At 43.1% G+C, this 21940-nt stretch overlaps 1 protein-coding gene across 1 annotated transcript in view; it reads right to left on the bottom strand.

Moving 5' to 3' along the window:
- NOL4L (nucleolar protein 4 like) overlaps window positions 1-1384 on the bottom strand; it is a 179790-nt gene extending 178406 nt beyond the window's left edge. The window contains exon 1 of the mRNA XM_027867664.1: window positions 1061-1384. Coding sequence (XP_027723465.1) covers window positions 1061-1384 — 324 coding nt within the window. The remainder of the gene's footprint in view (window positions 1-1060) is intronic.
- Between the last annotated feature and the right edge of the window lie 20556 nt (window positions 1385-21940).

Genomic DNA, 21940 nt, shown 5'->3' with positions numbered 1-21940 from the left:
AACTGGCCCCCGCCCCAGCCAAACTGGGCGCTAGGAGGCCCCACCCCTCCCCCACTCCCTGGGTAGCCAGCCCGAGGGGTGAGGGGGGGGATGGAGGGGTCAGATGCCCCCTCCCTGCCAGCCTCATCCCTCTCTTCAGACCAAGGCTGAGAGAGATGAGGGGGTGGACCCGTCCCCATCCGCACCCCGGGACCGTCCGGCCCCGCCCGCCCCGCCCCGCCCGGGGGCGCCTCCTGCGCCAGTCTGCATCGCGCCGGGCCGCCCCCGCCCGTCCGCCCAGGGCCAGTCCCGGGTGGGGTCGGGGCGTTCCTGCCCTTACCCCTGCCCCTGCCCCAGCTCCAGCTCCAGCTCCAGCCCCTACTCCCGGGCCCGGGCTCGTCGCACCGCCCCCCTCCCCCAGTCTGCGGGGCCTCGTCCCAGAGCCTAGGAGAAGAGGGGCGCCCCTGGGAAGACTCCCTGTCCTCAGGCCACTGCAACCCCCGTAGCAGCCAGGGGGCAGGGGGCGGTGGCACGAGCTAGGAGCTCCTACCCGGAGCTCGCTCTCCAGCCCGCTCGGGACAGCCTGCCTGCTAGGGGTGGGATGGGTCTGGCTCCCGGAGCAGCCGCCTGCTGGAAGGGGGAGGGGGGAAAAAGGAGGAGGAAGAAGAGGAGGAGGAAGGGGGAGGGGGAGGAGGAGGAGGAGGAGGAGGGGGAGGAGGACAGAACATGCCCGGGTGAGCACCCGGGACAGCCCGCGCTGCTAGGGAGAGAGGCGCTGGGGGAGGACTCAGAAGCCTTCCTCGCTGCCTCCTGCTCCCGGGACAACCCGCTCGCTACATGTAGAGCCGGCCGGGGCGGGTCTGCGCCGCCTGGGCCATCCCGTCGGGAACCAAGGGGTACCGAAGGGAGGGAAGGGGTCCCTTGCCTCGGATGGGGAGACACTGCGGGATCAGACTGGGCTGTGGGTGGGTGGAGAGAGATGACCACTCAGACACAAGCAGGGCTAGGACAGACGGACAGCACTCAGACAGACAGACAAGACACACGCGGACACTGAGGGGAGGCGCGGGCGCGCACTGACCGTTCCAGTTTTCACCGGCACATACACCACTTGACCCATCTTCGGCTCCCTGCTGGTCCCCAGCCGAAAGCCCTTGGAGCGGACCCAAAACTGGAACTTGCCTTTCTCCCCTGATGAGGGGCCGCCGTTGCCGGCACCCGTGGTCCCGCTGCCCCCGCCTTGCAGGACCTCGGCGATCCGCTGGTATTTGCTACGAGTGACCGTCTTGGTCTTGGCTGAGTCTCCGTAGGTCCGGAGACACCAGTCCCGGAACTGGCGCCCCAGCTCCGTGTCCCCGGGGCTGCGGTCCCAACCCCCCCGCAGGAGCAGTGTCGGCTTCGGCATCCTCGGGGCCCTTGGGGGCGGGCAGAGAGCGGAGCTGGCCGGCCGGCCGGCCCGGACTAAGAAGGAGGGAGCGACGGGCGTAGGCTAACGCTGGGGCTGGGACTGGGACTGGGTCTGGGGAGCGGCTGCCCCGTCCCGAGATGCGGCGGCGGCAGTGGCGGCGACCTCGGCGGCCGGGACGCGCGGGGCTGCAGCAGGCAGGGTCCCTCCCGTTCCTCCTGCGCTCCCGCGGTGGCGGCGGCGGCTCCTGCTCCTGCTCCTGCTCCCGCTCCTGCTCCGCCTCCTCCTCCCCCCCGGCCGGGATGCAGGAGGGGATGGAGCAGTCGGGACCGGGAGGTGCAAAGGGGGCGGGCGAGTCCCCTCCCCGGGAGGGGCCGCCCCGCAGCCTGTGAGGGGGAGCCCGGGGCGGGTGAGGGAGACGGAGCGAGACACCGGCGGCGCCAGCGGCGGCTGCTGTCAGGCTAGCGGGCTGCTCGTCTCCGTCCTCCTCCTCCTCCTCTTCCTCCTCCTTGTCGTCCTTGTCCTCGCCGCCTCCTCCACGCAGCGGGATCCCACCTGTTAGAGCCGCGTAGCTTCCCTCCCCCTCCCGGCCCCAGGGCAAAGGAGGCTGGGCTTCCCCCCCCCAGTCCCTGGCCCCAGGGGGCGCAGGGGGCCGGACTTCCCACCGCCCCAGCCGGGGCCGCCAGGAGCGCAGGGGGCCGGGCTTCCAGTGTCCGGGCCGAGGCCGCAGGGGACCAAGTTTCCCCCTGTCCCGGCCCCGGTCTCAGTCCCTGAGGCCTGAGAAGCCGAGTTTCCCCCTGGCCTTGGCCCTGGCCCGGCCCCTGGGGCCTCCCTCCAGAGGCCCAGCTCCGCCTTGTCCCAGGCCGGGCAGGGTTGAGACTGGGCCCCCTTCTCGCTGTTTCTCTGCTTGACCCCAACCCTGGCCGCAGGACTGCAAGTCTCCACGTCCCTTCCCCTCCTCTCCCCACTGCCCGAGCTGGGGCCCGCATAGGGCGGAGCCTGCCTCTTCTCCCCTAACAGTCCCCCTCCTCCTCCCCACAGGGCCTGGGGGCAGGTTGGGCAGGCTGCCTCTCCTCCAGTCTCCAACCCCTCTGCACAGCTTTGGGGCCTGAGGCAGGGACTAAGTTGAGTCTGAGAGACTTCTCCCAGCAATAAGGAAAAAAGATGATTGGGGAGGGGGGACCAAGAGCAGTGGGCTTCGTGGGAGCCCCAAACTATTTATCTCTAGACCTCCACCTTCACTTGAAGATCCCCAGAGAATTATACTCAATTGTCTACTTCCAAGAAAAACTTAATTCTTGGGGGCGCGGGGTGTTGTGAAATAGGATGAAATGTTCTAGTCCCTCCTCTCTCCTGAACAGATGGTCTTATGGGGGCAAGGGAGGAGAAGCCCCCAGGTTGGATCTGCCTTCCCAAACAAGAAAAGACCTCAAGAGAGATTTCAGATTTAGGATTTAGAGTTGAAATGAAATTTAGAGATCATCTAGTAAAAACATTCCATTTTAAAGATGAGGAAACTGAGGCCTAAAGAACCAAATGACTTTCCCAAGTTCACATAGCTGGTAAGAGAGCATATGTCTCCCACTGTCAAGTCCGTAGTTCTTTCCACTAAGCCCCTTTCTGTACCCTTTAACCTGGGCGTTCAAGTATTTGTAGACAACTGACCTTGGCTACTTTGCCACCCCCAACAGGGACAGTCCCCTTTGCTCAAAGAAATTACGGGCATAAATAAAGGTTACTGCTACATTCTGCCTGATTTCGGCTCTGTCTTCCAACCAGGTCATCAAGAAACACAGGCCTTCATTTCTAGCCTGCCTCAGGGGGTTCCTCCCACATTTCGTGTGCTGACTCTGTCAGATTGCCCCAGGCCAGCTCCTCCACCAACTTTGGTGGAAATAAAAAGCCCTAGACTCTGGCCCATACAGAACCATTTTCTATCACCAGAAATGTAGGCCCCAGGCTCCATTTCCTGCTCCCTCACTCTGCGGAAGTTTTCCCCCTTGGTCTCAGCTAGGATTGACTAATGTCCTCCAATTTTTCTTTGCATTGAATGTAGGGGGAATTGTTTTAAAATAGTTGAACATTTCTATGTTTTTTTTCTATGTGCCAATGGCTCTGCAAATATGAAATCTGGGTCCTTAATCCTACCACTCTCCTTTGGTTTGAAAATTGGTGTTCCCATTTCACAGACGAAGAAACTGTGGTAGATGCTACATTCATTTCAACAAGACACTGTGATCAGGGCACTGAGTGCTATACAAACTTGTTCGAAAGATAGCTTTTGCCCTCAAGACCTTACAGTCTAGTAGATAAGATGAAACAAGAGCACATATCCCAATGATACAATACAATACAATATGACACAACACAGCAAACATTCATGGTGTACCTACTTTATGCAAGGCACCAAACTAAGGACTGGGTATACATATGTAGTACCTTTTCTGGAACTGCTTCCCCAGTTTGTACTCCCATGGGTTAGAGCTGGGTTCCCAGATAGTAGTTGACCACTATTCTCAAGGTTCCAAGAATAATCTGAGGAACTGTGTTTTCAGTACTGCTGTTCATGAGCCCCCATCAGTGTACTTTCCACTAAAATCAGCCAGACTCAGCTTCTTAGTAAAAAGTATTTGCTAAAAGGGTATAACAAGAACAATAGTTACAAAAAACAATCCCCCAAAAGTCTAGAGTACATACCCCTACAAATACACACAGTGTTCATACAGGGAGTGGACAAAAATTTAAAGTATTAAACCATATGTGTAGAGAACATGTGTGGCAAAGGTGTAACCCACAATTCCTAGCTACTGGAAGTCACTTTCTCCCTTCATAACATCCTTGTGAAGTTCCCCTCGGATGTAGCTCTCTGATGGGCTCTCAGGGTAAGTACCTTTATAGATTCCCTAGCTGTAACTTCTTTCTAACATGAATGGTCATGCTCCCTAAAGCCACCTTTCTTTGAATTTCTATTCTGCTGACTGGATGTGTGGTCCCCTACTGGTCCAATCTATTTGATTCCAGCAGGACGAGCTGTGCTGTTGATCCAATCTCTCCGATGACATGGTCAATAGAGTTGGGGGAGAGAGGAAAGAAAACTCAAGAAACTCTTCTCTTCTTCCCAAGAATGATTCCCTCTCGGGAGCATGGCTCCAATTTGCAACTCTTCTATCACTAGACTTGATCACTAGTCTGCTGTTTTTATACCTAGCACAAGAGTTATAACTTGATCTTCTCAACCAATCACAAGATGTTTCCCATGTGCTATCATCTGCTTTCCATCCAGTGACCAAAACTCCAGAATCCTCTGAAATTGATTAATGACTTATTCATACCTAGCTTACACTTTCAATCAATTGGAGGGGAAGTATCTAGGCTTTCTGTGATTACCATAATTAGCTTGGGGGGTGGAACCCCATCCTTACACTAAGACACATAAAATAAACCCTGATCTCAAAAAACTCATACTATGTAGGGGAACACAATGGGTACAGAGATAAGTCAATACAAAAATTACAAAAAGTAACTTCAAGAGTATATAAACACTAAAAACTGGGAAGAATCAGGTAAGGCCTCCTAGAAGAGTTGATTCCTACATTACTTTAAAGAAAACTAAGGTTTGATGAGGCCAAAGAGAAGACAATAAGTTAATTTGAGGCAAAAACTCAATTCAGTTTAATTCATTTCAACAAACATTTATTTAAAACCTTCTGTGTCCTGAGCCTTAAGCTTAGATGTGTCAGAAATACAAAAATGAAGAAAACAAGATCTCTCTCTAGATGAACTTACAATTAGTAGAGATGACAGGTAAACTGGTCTATTAGAAATACTGCTAGATTTGGAATCAAAGAGACTTGGGTTCAAATCTTGATTCCCGTGATCATTATTGTGTGACCCTGGGCAAGTAACTTAGTTTCTCAGAGCCTCAGTTTCTTCATTTGTAAAATGGAATACTTGTGCTAACAGAGTAGATGTGAGGAATATAGGAAGGATCTATAATTTTTTTTTCTGATGGAAAACTTAGCTACTAAAACTTAGCAAAGAAGTCCTAAGGAGACTTATGAGACACAGAGGGAGGTTTCAAAACCAGGTATTCCTGACTCTATATCCTTATAGCCCATTGCCTCTATAGTGGAGAAAACCGTATATAAATGAGATATAATTATGACAGGTAGCCTAGTATTGTCACGAGAGCCCTGGTTCTTGGGTCAGAAGATCTGGGTTTGAGTACATACATGACTCAATACAACATAGATCTTACTCTCATGGAGCTTTTGGTCTAATGGAGAAAGGAGAAAATAAACAAAAAAAAATAAAGAACAGAAGAAAATGAGACAAAGTCCATTATAAAAGTTTATCAAGAAAAGCCACTGCCAAATGAAAAGGTCATAGGTAAAATGCTGTCTTCCACCTGCTGCCTATCACCTGTGTGACCTTGGGTCAGGCATTTAAACCTCTCTGAGACTCAATTTCTTCAGCCTTGGAACACGGGTAATGATATTTGCATTACATATCTCACATGATTATTATTATTAGGGGGAAAAGGCACCGCAGGAACCTCAAAGTGCTTCAGAAATGTAAACTATTATTCAATCAATCAACAAATATTTATTAATCGGTTACTATATACCAGACCCTGTGCTGGACAGTAGAGATAGAAAGACAAGAGTGAAACAATCTCTGCCCTCAGGGAACTTACATTCTTTCAGAAGAAACAATATATATTCATATTAGGAGATACAAAATATCTACAAAGTAAATACAAAGTAATTTCTTTATTATAAGACACCTAAGACAGATTCAGATAGCATGGTACAGTAGAGAGAATATTGGATGTGGAGTGAGAAGTTACTCAGTCCTTTTAAGTCACAGCTGACTCTTTGTGATACCATTTGGGGTTTTCTTGACAAAGATACTGGAGTGGTTTGTCACCTCATTTTACAGATGAGGAAACCGAGGCAAATAGGGTTTAAGTGACTTGTCCAGGATCATACAGCTAGTAAGTGTCTGAATTCAGATTTGAACTCAAGAAGATGAGTCTTCCTGACTCCAGGCCCAGCATTCTGTCCACTGTACCACTTAGCTATCCTACAACTAAGTTGTTAAGTCTTTTTCAAGTGGATTGCTTTCCTATGTACCCTAGCAGTTAATTAGAAAAGAATCCCATTTTACAGAAAAGAAAACTGAGTGTTGTTCAGTAGTGAACCACTCTTCATGACCCTGTGTCCATGTGGTTTTGTGGCAAAGATACTAGAGCAGTTTGCCATTTCCTTCTCCAATGGATTTAGGCAAACAGAGGTTAAGTGACTTGCCCAGGGTCACACAGCTAGTAAGTGTCTGAGACCAGACTTGAACCCAGGTTTTTCTGACTACAGACTCAGTTCTCTATCCATTGAGCCACCTAGCTAACTCCAAGGAAACTGGGCTCAAACCCAATTCTGCTACTTACTTCCTGTATGACCTCAGACAGGTCACTTTCCTTCTCTGGGCCTCAGTTCACTTATCTGCAATAAGGACCTTAGACCGGATAACCTTCAAGTTACCTATGATCCAAGTACAAAAGAAAGATTCAAATTAAAGTCGACAAGTATTTATTAAGTGCCTATTGCCTGCAGAGTATTTGTTGGGCCTTGGAGAAAATACAGAGCTTAGCAAAGACACAGATCTTGCTCTTATGGAGCTTCGCATTACGGAGAAGGTATAACACATACACGAAGAACTGTGACGCAAAAGAGAATGAGACAAAGTCTGCTGTGAGAATTCATGAAGAGAAGCCACTGCCAAATGGAAAGGTCATAGGTAAAATGTTCATAGGATTTACAGTAGGAAAGGCCTGGGAACACAGATGACATCATAGAATCATAGAACTAGGAGGAACCTCAAACATCAGCTCATCCAAACCCCTCACTTCACACAATAGGCAACTGAGGCCCAAAAGGGAAAAGGTGTGCTGCAGGGCTCGTGAATAACTAGTACCAAAGGTGAAAATCTAACCCAGATCTTTCCACCTCCAAATGTCATTGCTGTTTCCACTGTGCCATGTTGCTGGCCCAAGAAAGCCTTTTTGGAAGAAATGGCATCTGAATTAGGCCTTGAAGGACAGATGGGTAACATTTCAACTGGCAGGGGTTGAGAGTGGCAGAAAGAGGAACAGGGAGAGAACTCATTCACTCTGTGTATTTTGCTGTTATTGTCTAATCTCTGTGATTTTGTTTGCTATCTGCTTGGACAAGTAAGTTTACTTGAGATTCACTCGCTCTTTGTGGTAGTCTTATATATAACTAGAATTTGCTGGGAAGGGGTGAAGCCTTCAGATGGAAGCTTGGTTTACTACATCCTCTTTAAGGGATAGCCACCAGGAAAGCAGTTTGAACCTATGAAAAAACATTTCCCTAGACTAGCAACATTTGGAGGTGGGGAGATAGACGAATTCTAGTCTGTTCCTCCCTCTCTGAAGATAGCCAGTCTCAGAGCCCCTTCCCCTACTCCAGGAATCAAATTCTTCCTTTTTGAAGAGGGGTGGGCAAGATTCCAGAGATCTATTCATGCCTCCCTAGGAGATGCAATTAGACAATCCAAGTGGACATACATAACCTACCTAGGCCCCCCCACACACAATGTGTATTTATTTTTTAAGTGGAAATATACTAGTCATGTGACCCTGATCAAGCAACTTAATCTCTTGAGAATCAGTTTACCAATCTATAAAATGGGATTCTTTTTCTACTTAGCTGCTAGAGCATGTCCACTTGAAAAGGACATCCAGATGAGCTATTATTAACTGTAGGGTAGCTAGGTGGTAAAGTGAGAAGTGGATAGAGTTCCTGGCCTGGAGTCAAGGAAGGCCTAAGTTCAAATACAACCTCAAACACTTACTAGCTGTGTGACCCTGGGCAAGTCATTTAACCCTGTTTGCCTCAGTTTCCTCACATGTAAAATGAACTGGAAAAGGCAAAGCACTCCAGTATCTTTGCCAAGAAAACCCTAAATGAGGTCATGAAGAGTTGCACATGACTGAACAACAACATTGTTAGTTATAAATGACTTAAATTTGGAACTAATGGGTAATTGGAAAATAAAAGGGAAGGAGGTACCTAGGTGTGATGAAACCATCCTGGGCTGGTCTTCTGGGGAAGCTCACTGTGCAAGTCACCTCTGTAAAATAGGAACAGGGGTTGGGAGGAGAGGGCAATGTTGCATTAATCACCAAGGTTCCTTCTAGCTCTGGCATTATTTTTCTGAAAGTCTACAGGCTTGTTCAGACTAATTCCTGACCTAATTTGGACAGGTCTGCTATGAGCTCAATGTATGACCATGTGTGTGACCACATTTTGTTTCATCTCTCTAAGCCTCAGTTTCTATAGTTGTAAATATTTTTTCCTCCTACCTCATCAGGCTACTGTAAACTTTCAAATCTAATTCAATACACTTCAACAAGCATTTAGTAAACACCTACCGTATGCCAGGACCTGTATTAGGTGATGGGAGAGGGATAGGGTCTGGACGGGACCTCCCAGGTTCCCTCTACTGAACTCCCTCTACCAATGCCAGTCAGCATCTGCTCTGAAACTCACTGAGAAGTTACAGAGTCACACAGCTGCTATGTGGTAAAGGCAGGACTTGAACTCAGTCTTCTTGACTCTGAAGCTGTCTCTCAAAAAGGATACAAAGCAAGGATGAAAACAGTCCCTACCTTGGAAGAATGTATAGATGGAAATAGAGTCACAGGTATGGAAAGTGTTATTTACTGCTATTATAAATCAGAGGGCGAGAGGAATTTTATCCCTAGAATAGTTTCTTCCTATATTATTATTTTCCCAGCATTTAGGGCTGGAAGAGCTCTTAGAAATCATCTAGTCCAAATCCCTTATTTACAGGTGGGGAAACTGAGGTACAACAAAGGGAAGTAGCTTGCCTCATATTAATGAATTAATGTGAAGTTTCCATTAATTCGATGCTTGGAAATAAAATACTCAGGTCCCTATTTTTTCTCTCTCTCTCTCTTAAAATACAGAAACTATGATTCATCACAATCATAACGACTTATCCCCATCTCCAAACTGGCCAGATTTAACATCCTACACACCTTTGGGTCTTCGTACCCCTTCCCTGCCATGACCTTTCCCTTTATCTCCACCCAACCAAAACTTGCAAGTCATTCTTCAGTGCTGCACTCGAGTCCTTCCTGCTCTGGAGGCCTTTTCTGACCATCACAGCCCGTGATGAGGGCAGAGCTCTCTCCTTCCTCTGAGCTCCTAAAGGTTAGCTATTTCATTCATGGGCAGTACAGTGTGGATGAAGAGACACTGAAGCTGGAGTCAGCAGAGACCTGGGTTTGAATCCCAACTCTACCACAAGTTAGCTGTGTGTTTCTGGGTGAGTCACTTCCTTTCCCCCAAACCCTAGTTTCCATACCTGGAAAATCCTTGCTTCACCCAGATGTTATCAGAACCACTCTTAAGCTAGCTATTGTGGGATCCTAAGGAGGCAAGTGAAAGAAATCAATGCTGTGGGCCCAAGAGTGGGAGTTCCTTCTGCTGAATGCTGCAGGCCTGATGCCTCTTTAGTCTCCCTAGTCACTCAGATCTCCTGGACCTGGACTTTTGGGTTAGAAAGTGAAGGCACAAACTTCATAAAGTTTTGCCTAAGGAACAAAAAGTGTAATAATAATAATTTTATAGGGCTTTACGGCCCTATAACTTTTGCTATTCCCATTACTTCTCCCCCAATAACACTGTGCAATATGTAGGGTAGGTATTATTATCCCCATTTTACTGATGAAGAAACTGAGGTTGTGTTGAAATGACTTGCCCAAGGTCACATTGCTAATACATGGCAGAGTTGAGACTCAAACTCAGGTCTTTTGACTATAACTTTGGTTTTCTTTCATATACATCATCACTGTGTTTGTCTTACACTATCTCTTTGAAAGAAGCAGGTAAGAAATTACTCTCATTTGATGGATGTGGAAACTGAGGCCTAGAAAGGAGAAGTATTTCAAGGTTACATGGAAAGTTAGAGGCATAAAGAAGAGATAAGAGAAGATATCTGCCCCTTCTCCTTTGTAGAGGTGAAGGGGTCCATGGGTGTGGAGCTTTGCTATAATATCAGATTTTTAAAATATATTAATTGGTTTTACTGAATTTGCTCTTTTCCTGAAAAAACAAAACAAAACTTTGTTATAAGGTATGGCTCTCTTGAAGAGGAGAGAGGAGGTATGTAAGGGAAATTTAAGACAAAAGATAAATAAAAATTTATTTAAAACAAAGTTAAGGGCAGGGTTAAGACTTGTACCTGGGCCTTCTGGTTTCAAGTTCTTTGGTCTTTTCATCGAATTACATGGAAGGCCTAAAGATAATAACTGGCTCTGTCTTTAAAAAAGCTGATGGGTATATAGCACATTAAGTTTTACCAAGTACTTGGTATACCTTACCTTATTGGATTCTCATAACAATTCTGAGAGGTAGATATTCTGGGTGTTATCATTCCCCTTTTTTAGAAGAGGAAACTAAAGTTCAGGGTTGTTAAGTGACTTGCTTAAGGTTATGTAGCTAATAAGGGTCAAAGTTGGAACCCACTGACTCCATCTCCTGCCCTCTTTCTACTAGACCACTATACCCCCTTGAAAAGGTGCTTCCAAAACAACTTCCCCAGCAATTATCTCATTTCATCTTCACAAAAGCCTTGTGAGGCCAACAAAACAGGAATTATTACACATGATTTTTTAGATGAGAAGACTGAAGCTCAGAAAGGGAAAGAGACTTATCCAAAGTAGTAACAACACTAACCCAATTCTCCTGACTTCCAGGCCTGTATTTTCCTCTTTACCAGAGCACCCTGCCTCTAGAAAGTCAAGTCAACAAGCATGTATCAGGTTCCCTTATTATTCATGGATTGAGAATCACCTCCATGAAAACCAGGAATCTTAATTATTAGTCTATGTGGGTTTGTAGGCTTTCCATCTTCATCATTGTCTCCCCTCTACCCCATTGGTGTTAGGTCCCAAGCACTGGTAGAAAATAATGAAAGACCAGAGTAAGGGAGTATTCATCTCTGTGTATATCAGACTCCAAATCCCTGGGTGGTTCCCCATGTCTACCTAATACAGATCAAGCTCCTTAGTTGGGCATTCACAACCTGGTTTCACCCTCCAGTTCTAGCTTTAACTCCCATTCCTTTCATCCCTGACCCTTCTTATCCCCATTTTCTTGACATTCTAGCCATACTATTTCCACGACATCCCCTGAAACACACTGAGTTTTTCTCCTTTCTGTGCGTTTACTCACAATCATCCATATGCCTGGAATCCCACCCCTCAACCGCATCCCTATTGCCCCAAGATCTGGTTTACAGTGGAAAGAACACCCTGGAATTCTGGAATCATAAGTCCTGAATTCAAAACCTCATTCGCACTATCAATTACTATCCATGTAACCTTGGACAAGTTTTTGTCACTCCTGGTCCTCTCATTTTCCTCTTGTCTTTAATGAGGGGGCTCAGCCAGGTGATTTCTAAAAAGTCAGCTAGCTTTGGATCCTATAATCATCTTTAATAATCCTTTCCTTTGTCTAAGGCCTACCTAGAACATTCTCTACTCGAATAATAATAGCTAACATTTAAATAGCACCTACTATGTTCTGGCCATTGTGCTAAGTGCTTTACATGTAGTATCTCATCTGATTCTCACAAAAACCCAGGGAGATAGGTGCTATTATTACCCTCATTTTACAGATGAAGAAACTGAAACAAACAGAGGTTAAGTGACTTGCCCAGGGCCACACAGTTAGTAAATGTCTGAGGCCACATTTGAACTCAGATCTTCCTGATTCCAGATCAGGTATTCTATCCACTGTACTACTACCTAGATGCTTCTAAGAAATCTTCTCTGATTCTTCCTTCCTACCTCACTCCAGTGGTGAGTTCTTTTTCAATTCTTACTCACATGGCTTTTTGTCTATACCTCTCTTACACAAATCCTTTTTTTTGTTTTAAGCTTGACTTTTAACTCCATTGGCAGCAGTTAGGTGGCTCAGTTGATAGAGTACTAGCCCTGGAATCAGGAAGACCTGAGTTCAAATCTGGTCTCAGACACTCACTAGCTGTGTGACCCAGGGCAAGTCACTTAACCTCTGCCTAATGCAATGGGGAAGGAAATGGCAAACCATTCTAGTATCTTTGCCAAGAAAACCCCAAATGGGGTCACAAAGAGTTGAACATGACTGAGCAACTAAACAACATTAGTGTTGGGAGCCCATGGTCAAGAATTCTCTCTCCCAGTGCAAATCAGCACCTTCCCTTGAACTTAAGATCACAAGAGCTGAAAAGGCCTTAGAGGTCACCCAGGCCAATTCCCACATTGATCAACTTTGAGAGCTGCCTGGGGCACTAATCCATTAAGTGACTTGCTGGAATCACAAGGCCAGTAGGTATTACAGGCCTTCCTGACTCTAAGCCCAGCTTTCTAACCATTTTGGCATGAAGCCTCTCATGTATATGTATCACCCCCTCTGGGCTCACTCACACTGTTTGGTGAGTCTCCAGAGATGGCTGACTATTTTTCCCCTCAGAGTTCTAGGGGGTAATCCTAAGGGGTTGGAAGAGAACTGTGTATAGAAATGTTTTCAGAACTCAAAAGCCCCCATCCAGTGTGTTCTCCAGTGATTTTTACTCAGCCAGCCAGAGATAATTAGCTTTTAGAAAGAGGTATTGACAAAGGTGGTGGAGTAAGAACAGTTGGTACAAAACCGATCACCCTCAAGGGTCAGGGTCCAGGGGAAAGTGGGCTCAAGCTTTGAGAGTTCATGTGGCCATAGGATAAACTCACAGCTCTGGATCATGGAAAGTCCTTTATTACCCCTGTCAGGTCCTCACAAAGTTCCTCTGAGATGTAACTTTTTTCTGGGCTCTAACAATCAGTGCCTTTGTGGAGTGAGTAACTGTACTTCTCTCACCCTGGAGAGGTCATGACCCAGAAGCTGCTTTTTATCAATATGGCGGCTTCAAGCTAGATTCATTATGTGACTGGTCCAGTCTCTCCAATGGCATGGGCAATGGAGAGGCAGAGGAAGAAGTGGGATACTCTCTCTAACCCCTTGCTGTCCTCTGGTTACAGGTGCAAGGTTCTGTCACCTCAAAGTGCTCCCAAAATTGTACTTCCTCTTGTTGTAATCCCAGGAGCGATCTATTGGAGGATGGATATACATAGACCTGCCCAATCCTTTCAACCATTCCCAATATATTTCCTCTGTAGTTTCATCTCCTTTCATCTCAGGGCTTCAAGCATTTCACTCTCCCCAAAGTGATTAAGAACTTATTCACACTTAGTTTATATTTTTGATTGATCGATTTTGTAACTCAATCATCAGGGTGATCTCACATGATTGATAAAAGTATCAGGGCATAGAAGATCTTATAGTTACCATTTTGGGGATTGAAGAGTAGGAGACACCTCTCTCACATAAAGATCATGATTTGTTTAATATCAAAGTTACTTGTGCGCATTCAATTCAACAAGCATAAGTTAAGCACGTATAGTGCCCTGAAGAAGCTTCCATTCTCCTTCTATGGAAATGGATGAGTAAATACAAAATACATAAATACATATTACATATATTACATAAATATACATTATATATTATATGTGTATATATTACAAATATAAATACAAATATATAAATAAGATATGCATACTGTATCTTATCTTCTAAACTAGAAACTTCATGAGAGGAGGGAACATATTTTATTGATCTTTGTATTTCCCTCAGTACTGAGCAGATGCATTCTATTCAAATTAGCAAACTTCTGTTAAGCACCTACCTATGTGCAAGGTCTCCTATGATGTCTAGGGAGTCAAAGATGAAAAGTAGCACCCACTGATCTCAAGGATCTTCCAGTCTAATATCGAGGGTTCTTCTCATATGCATCCAAATAATTGTAATAAACGGTTGAGTGTAATGGAGGAAAGGAGAGTTATAGATGACTCTCTCTTTGAAGAAGAGAAAACCCTCAGCTGGGAGGATCTCGGAAGACTTCCCAGAGAAATTAACACCTAAGCTGAGCCTTCAAAGATTTTGGTAAGAAAAGATGAAGAATATGTGTGTGTGTGTGTGTGTGTGTGTGTGTATACTCAATTTAGTTTGTATCATACTTTGTGCAGGTAAAACGTAACTCCTTCAAAACAGAGGGTTGCTTTGTTTTTACCTCACTTTCCTCATCTCTAAAATGGAGACTGTAGTAGCACCTACCTTTCAGGGTTGTTGTGAGGCTCAAATGAGACAATATTTGTAAAACATTTTATGAAAGTGCTATATAAATGCTATTATTATTATTATTATTATTACTGTTGGTATTATTATTATTTTTGTATCCTAGTACCTAGCACATTTTTTTCTTTTGGACTAGAATTATGAATTCATTGGTATCAGGAAACTCTCCCTACCAATACAAATTGCCCTGAATTCTGATATACTTAAAGCAGAGATTCTTGACTTTTTTTGTGTCATGGACATCTCTGGAAGTCTGGGGAAGTCTATGGGCCCCTTCTCAGAATAATATTTTAAAATGCAGTACAAAGTAAAATATACAAGATTACAAAGAAAACCAAAAGTTAGTGAAAATTAAAAAGTCTTTTTATTCCATGCAGGCTCATCAATTCCCTGAAATCTATCCAGATTAAGAATCCCTTTCCATTTTAAAACTTTTAGTTTCAAATTCTCTCCCTTTCTCCGATCCCTCCACTACCGATTGAAAAGGCAAGCAATATGATACCCATTATACATGTAAAGTCACACACTACATATTTCCATATTAGCTATATTACAAAAAAAGAAAAAGAAAAAAGGTAAGAAAAATCAAGAAAGTGAAAAAATATGCTTCAATCTGCACTAAGAATTCATCTCTCTCTGAGGTGGATAGCATTTTTCATCATGAGTCCTTTGGAATTGTCATAGATTATTGTACTGATCAGAGTAACTAGATATATCTTTCACAGTCGGTTATTGTTACAATATTTCTGATACTTGTGTACAATGTTTTCCTCATTCTGCTCATTTCACTTTGCATCAGTTCATGTAAGTCTTCCCAGATTTTTCTGAATCTATCCCCTCCATCATTTCTTACAATACAATAGTGCTCCTTTACAATCCTAGACCACAACTTGAAGAATCCTTGTTTTAAATGAGTTGCCTGGGACAGTGAGAGGTTAAATGATTTCTAGAAATTCACAAATCCAGGATGTGTTAGAGGCCAGACTTGAACCCAGAGCTTCTTGACTCCAAGGTTGATTCTCTTTTGTTATGCCTTCACTTCCTTGCACATAGCAGATCTTAATAAACATTTGCCAAATTAAATTAAACTGAATTGTGAATGGTCCTTGAACCATAGAACATTGAATTTAACAGCTAGAAGGGAATTAGTCATATTTATCATTGTGTCTTCCACAATGTGTGGCACACAGTGGGTATTTAAGAAATAAATGAATGCATATAATAATGCACACAATGTTAGAGGTGGAAGGGATCTTAGAGATAATAGAATTCCATAAGGTTGCACCATTGGTGGGGTTATGAATTAGACCAGCCATTATGGAAAGCAATTCAGAATTCTGCCCCCAAAGTCACTAAACTATACATATTCTTTGCTCCAGTGATAACAGCTATTAGGTATATACCACCCCCCAAAGAAGGCAAAGAAAGAGAAAAAAGACCCATGTCTACAAAAACATTTATGATAGCTCTATTTATATAGCGAAGAACTGGAAACAAAGGAAGAGGGTACTCATCACCTGGAGAATGGCTAAACCAACTATGGTATATAAATATGATAGAATATTATTATGCCATAAGGAAAAGGTCCAGCTTCAGAGAAATCTGGGAAGATTTATATGAACTGATATAGAGGGAAGTGAGTAGAACCAGTAGAACAATTTATACAACATGAACTTGTAAAGAAAAACAAATCTGAAAGGCTTTAAGAACTCTGATCTTCTTGACGAAAATAAACTCCCTCAGATCCAAAGGAGGGAATCTCATGGATCTTAGGGGCCATTATATATTGATGATAGGCATAGAATAAACTCATTATTTAAACATAGTGTTATAAGTGGATTTGAAATCAAATCCCGATTTGTAATTGAATTCAGGACTTCAGGGAAAGAAAATATTACCTTCAGTCAGTTACAGGGCTACATGCAGTAATGTACTATTTGCATAACTTTATTTTACTCTTGACTTGAAAAGAGAAACATTTTTGCTCAAACAAGGTCTATATATCAAGTACTCTAGCCTTACTCTCCCAGAACAAGGGTGACTACATGTGTATTTCAGAGTTTTAGGGAATGCCCCAAGAGGTTAAGGGGGTTAAGATGTCTTTTCTCTAGTGCTATTGGCTCAAACCTCTGTTACAGTGTATTTCCTGCCCCCCATCCGCCCACTGTTAGCTGCCACTGAATAACACCCTGGTTCAATTTAACCAGTTGATATCAGTTAGATTTTACAAAGGGGGATTTATTTTGAAGATACAGAAAGAACAGAAATACAAACACTTCCTGCTCAAAACCTTAGAGACCCTCTTCCCTATACCATCCTGGACTCTTAGAAGAGTGGACTCAGACTTAATGCACCTTATATATGATATTATGTATATATATATATATATATTGCTCTCATTAATCATGTCCAAAATCTGCTGGATGAATCCTCTTCTCAGCTACCATGGGACTGGGTCTGAGCAGTTGATTCTCAATCCTTGGGGTTGTCTGCAAAACCTGCCAGGGACTTAGCTCTTAAACTCCTTGACCCTGGATGGCTCTGCTCTCCTGATGCCTTGAAGCTGTGTTCTCCTGACCCTTCATAGCATTGTAATCATCCCTACTCTCTGTCACCTAAAATGAAAGAATAAATGCCAAGGCAAAGAGCCCAAAGACTCGAGACCTGAATGCACAGACCATATGTCAATCACAGATAGAGAGGGATTGAAGCTCCCCCCTCACAGCACTGTCTTCCCTTCACTCACTGGACGCATTCAGGCAAAGAGAAGTCACCAATGAGAAGGGCCAAGGTTCTGGTGGACCAGTGACTTTTGAATGCATACTTTTCATCACATCTTAAACAGATTGGAACTAGTTAGAGAATATCTACATATGCTCCCCAAGGTATTTTCATTACATGTCATCGTTTCTCTCCAGAAGTAGTCTCCCTGCCCTTTTCCATTTGGGGGATTACATCTGAGGCACTCTGTGCATGCTTATACAGACTGGGCTCATTGTCCAGGCCCCCATTACATCTATATCCCCCCATCCTCATTTTGGCTTAAAAATTTTATTTTACTGAGTAGTTCCTGACAACCCAAATGAACTGTGTGAGGAAAAAGCAAACATCTATGCACGAGGAGCTCATAGGGTCATGGTTGTCAGAATCAAAGGAGATCTTAAAATCACCTAGTCTAAAGTCCTCATTTTACAGAGGAGAAAACTGAGGCCTAGAGAGGTGAAATAACCTGCCCAGGGTTTATATAGCATGTATTAGAGCTGGGATTGAATTCAGGTTCAATCTCGGTCAGGTCCAATTTGGAGTCAGGTCTTCTGCCTCTAAATTGTACAGAATCCTTACAATTTCTGCTTCTGGATCACCTAACCTCTTTGAGTCTCAGTTTCCTATTTTGTCAAATGAAGGAGCTGGGCTGATGATCTCATAAGACCTTTCAGCTATAAGTCCTATGATCCTATGATTCTAGCCAGGCTCTTCCCCTGAGAATAGTTTCTGGGGATTTCCTAGAAGCTCCCATCATGGGAAGTCCCCATAAGTAGTGACTGATTCTGCTGACTCATTCACACTGCCCTTCAGTTCCCAAAGTCAGATAGGCAGGGACATATGGACTTCAACCAGCCTGGCCCACAGATGTAGTACACAGATCATCTTCTTTACCTCTAATCACACTCTCTCTTGGGTTCTGCTTTTTGGCTTATATATCATATTCCTCATCTTTGTTATAAGCTTTTTGAGGACCAGGCCCAAGTTATTTTTTGCCTTTCTATCTCTAGTGCCCAGCTTGGGCCGCAATCAATCATTTATTCAACAAAAGTTTAAGTTCCTACTGTGTGCTAAGCCCAAGGAGAAAAACATTTCAAATAAAACAGATTCCCTCCTTTTATGAAGCTTGCAATGAAGTGGTGGGTTAATGCACAAAACCCGATAACAATTAAGAACATTTGGTCTGCAATCTGCAAATAGATGATTTCAAAAAGATATGGAAAGACACACATGAACAGATGTAGAAGAAAGTAAGCAGAACTGGAAGAACAGTTCATATTTTAACATCAATATAATAAAAATGAACCATTTCCAGGACTTTCATAAGCTCACAAAGAATAAAATGAGCAGAAGCAGAGGAACAATTTATACAGTAACAACACCATGTCACAACAAAACAATTTTAAAAGCCATAAAAACTATAATCAATGCAATGACCATTCATGATTCCAGAGGACCGATGATGAAACATTCTATCTGGAGAGGTAATGGATTTATGGTGCAGAATGAGACATACATTTTTGTGTACAGTCATTGAGGGAATTTGTTTTGTTTAACTATGTATATTTGTTACAAGATGTATTTTTCTTTTCTTTTTCCAATTGGGTGGGATGTGAGAGAGAAAGAAAATAGATTTCTGTTAATTTTTTTTGATGGAGAGGTAGGGGTTGCTATAGATAAGAAATGTCACTGTATTATTAGTTTAACTTAACTGTTTCATTTTGTTACAAGAGACCTCATGAAATGGGAGTAATCTGTAACTCTGTAATATAAAAACAAAACAAATAAATAACATTTTCTAAAAATATATTTTTAAATCAAAATTTTAAAAAAAACTTGGTTCTGTTATTTAGGAGGTAAGTTGCTAGATGTAGTGACTAGAGTTGGCACTGGAACCAGGAACTCCTGGGTTTAAGTCTTACTTCTAACATAGACTGACTGTGTTACCCTAGGCAAGTCACTTAACATCTCATTGTTTTAGGAAACTTTCTAAGACTGTAAGTTGGAAAGAAGATGCCAACCTGCAATAGCAGAATGAGTTTCCTCATCTGGGAGTTCCTTATATTAATGAAACCACGGGCCTACTCTCCAGCCCTAAGCTTCTTGGCTGCTCACTATCTATGCTATTGATGGTTGAGCAAATCACTTCCCCTCTTTCTGCCTCAGTTTCCTAATCTATAAAATAGAAAAGTTGGACTGGATAACCCCTAAGGTATCTTTCAGCTTTAGAACCTTATGATCTTACATATTGTACAACATGACTTGGTAAGTATTTTAGTGAGATAAACAAAGCAGTATTCAGTACCTGAGAAGGTATTGAACAAATCAAAGGCCCCTCATGAACTCTTGCTGGCTTGAAGTGAAGATTATCCCGCACCCACACTCTCTACCTCTACTTCCCACAGCACCCCAGAGAAACCTGGGAAGCTATTGACAATCTCTGGAAATATATCTCCAAGTGTGGGGAGGGCCAGATGAGAGCAAACAGACTCAAAACAAGAAACATTTCAGAGAGACACAAGGAAGAATCTAATTATGAGGGTCCTTAATATTGGCATAGGATAGCATGGGAAGTGGTATAAAAAACACAGAAAAAGGAGTCAGGTGGCCTGAGTCTCAGTCCTACCACTAACCAGTGATATGACTTCTAGTACATTACTTAACCTCTCTAGGTCCCAGTTTTTTGTTTTGTTTTATTTGACTCTGAAGTAGGAATAATGGATAGGAAGGCATTTTGTAAAGTATAAAATGCCTTGGAAACACATTATTCATTAAAAACTCATTCAGTATGTAATATGTAAGATAACAATCTTGGATTGCAGAAATTTAGAGCTGAAACAATATTCAAGCACTCCAATGGGTCTTTGATCTTTGATTCAGATCCAATCCATCTACGCCTGTCTATGTCATTCAACTCTTCTCTTTGTCCTCCCATAAATTTGCCATAGGGGATCCACTCAGCATACCAGAGACCTCCCTTGATTTCTCCTGACATCTCAAAGATACCAGTAGAACTCTCTAATTGCCAATCTCTCTACCTTGTTAACACCAGATGACTGGCCCATTTCCTTGATAATATCATTTACTCCTGTTCTTCAAAGTCCTTCACTGGATTTTATGTTGCAACCTACTCATACATAACCTACCATCTTATATTTGTCTTTAATTCTTTGAACACTATTGTATTCCAATTTTCTGCCACGCAGCAATGCTAGTAGAACATTGTCATTAAAAAGATGGGTTTTTGTTTCCCTGGGAAGCTTGGAGTTCTTTTTTTTTTTTTTTGGAAGCTTAGAATTCTTAAAGAAGCTTTTAATTCCCCAAAGGCAATCTAGACTATTCTGAGCCTTCTGTTCAACTCCAGTCCCAAGTCAATATCCAATTATATCATCTGTCCCAGATATACAGACTAATGGACAAGTTCCATAGGGAGTCTGTCCAAATGCATGCTATAATCTGGGCAATAAATACTCATTCTTCATCCACTTGATCTTTATTGTTTGAATGGTCAAACCAAATTCCTTTAAGGGATCATGGATCTTTTCCAGGAAGCTCTGTAATGTTTTAGTGACTGATGTAACCAGCACAACACCATCTGTAGGAGCATCTGGAAGACCTAATTATCTACAGAGAAACCCTCTTCAACTTTACTCTTGCCTCCTCCATCACAGTGGTAAACACCTTCGACAAGCATACACCTCCCTGTTTTATGCTTCACCTGGTGTTTATGATTGGAGAGTGATTGAACAGGATTATTTTGTTATTTCAAAGAATCTCAAATTATTTTGATGGATAGATGGGAACTATCTTGCTGGGAAAGAGCCTTTAAAGTTGTGCTTTGCTCAACTAAATCAAATGTTTTTTTTTCATAATTAATAAACAGTAAGCACAATGGGATCTTACATTCTCTACATCTTTTAGTAATGAAATGGTAAAGAAAGAGTCTATTGTCAAATATTGATTATGAAAGATTAAATCATTCCTTACTAATACCCTCATTGAAGATATCATCTACTTGAGTATAAATGACTCAAATAAAAATTTTAATAAGTGGGATGGTGGGCATATATGTTGGTAGTTGATGTATTCTCAGTCACTTTTTTTTTTTAATTGTTAGTAAGTTCTGGGATTTTTTTTTCCCCTGTGCTTTTGCTATCTTCCCCTCTGTTAAATACATTACATATTTACATTACATAATTGCAATTATATACCCTCCAGCACAGATCTTTTCTATATGCACTTCATCTAATTCCACTGCTTTTCCTATCTTTGTTCTCCTTAATTTCATTTCTTTCTCCTCTATAGGCACTTCCATAGCTGAGATGTTAGAGTCCAAATGTAGTCATTACATTGTCTTTGATGGTAACAACAACAAAAACAGTTTGTTAGAGTAATCTTTACAGATCTTTTCCATTTTTCTTCCTTTTGTTGTCCTCCTATTTTTATCCTGCAATGCTTTTGACATGACTTTGCTTAGTTGGATCTCTCGCCAAGCTTTCTTTAAGTTGGTTTTGCTTTCTGCTGCTTCTCT

This window comes from Vombatus ursinus, unplaced genomic scaffold, assembly GCF_900497805.2.
Source record: "Vombatus ursinus unplaced genomic scaffold, bare-nosed wombat genome assembly UNPS02014786.1, whole genome shotgun sequence".
Taxonomy (NCBI): Eukaryota; Metazoa; Chordata; class Mammalia; order Diprotodontia; family Vombatidae; genus Vombatus; species Vombatus ursinus.
Note: the sequence above shows the minus strand (reverse complement) of the source record. Positions and strands in the feature narration are given on the sequence as shown.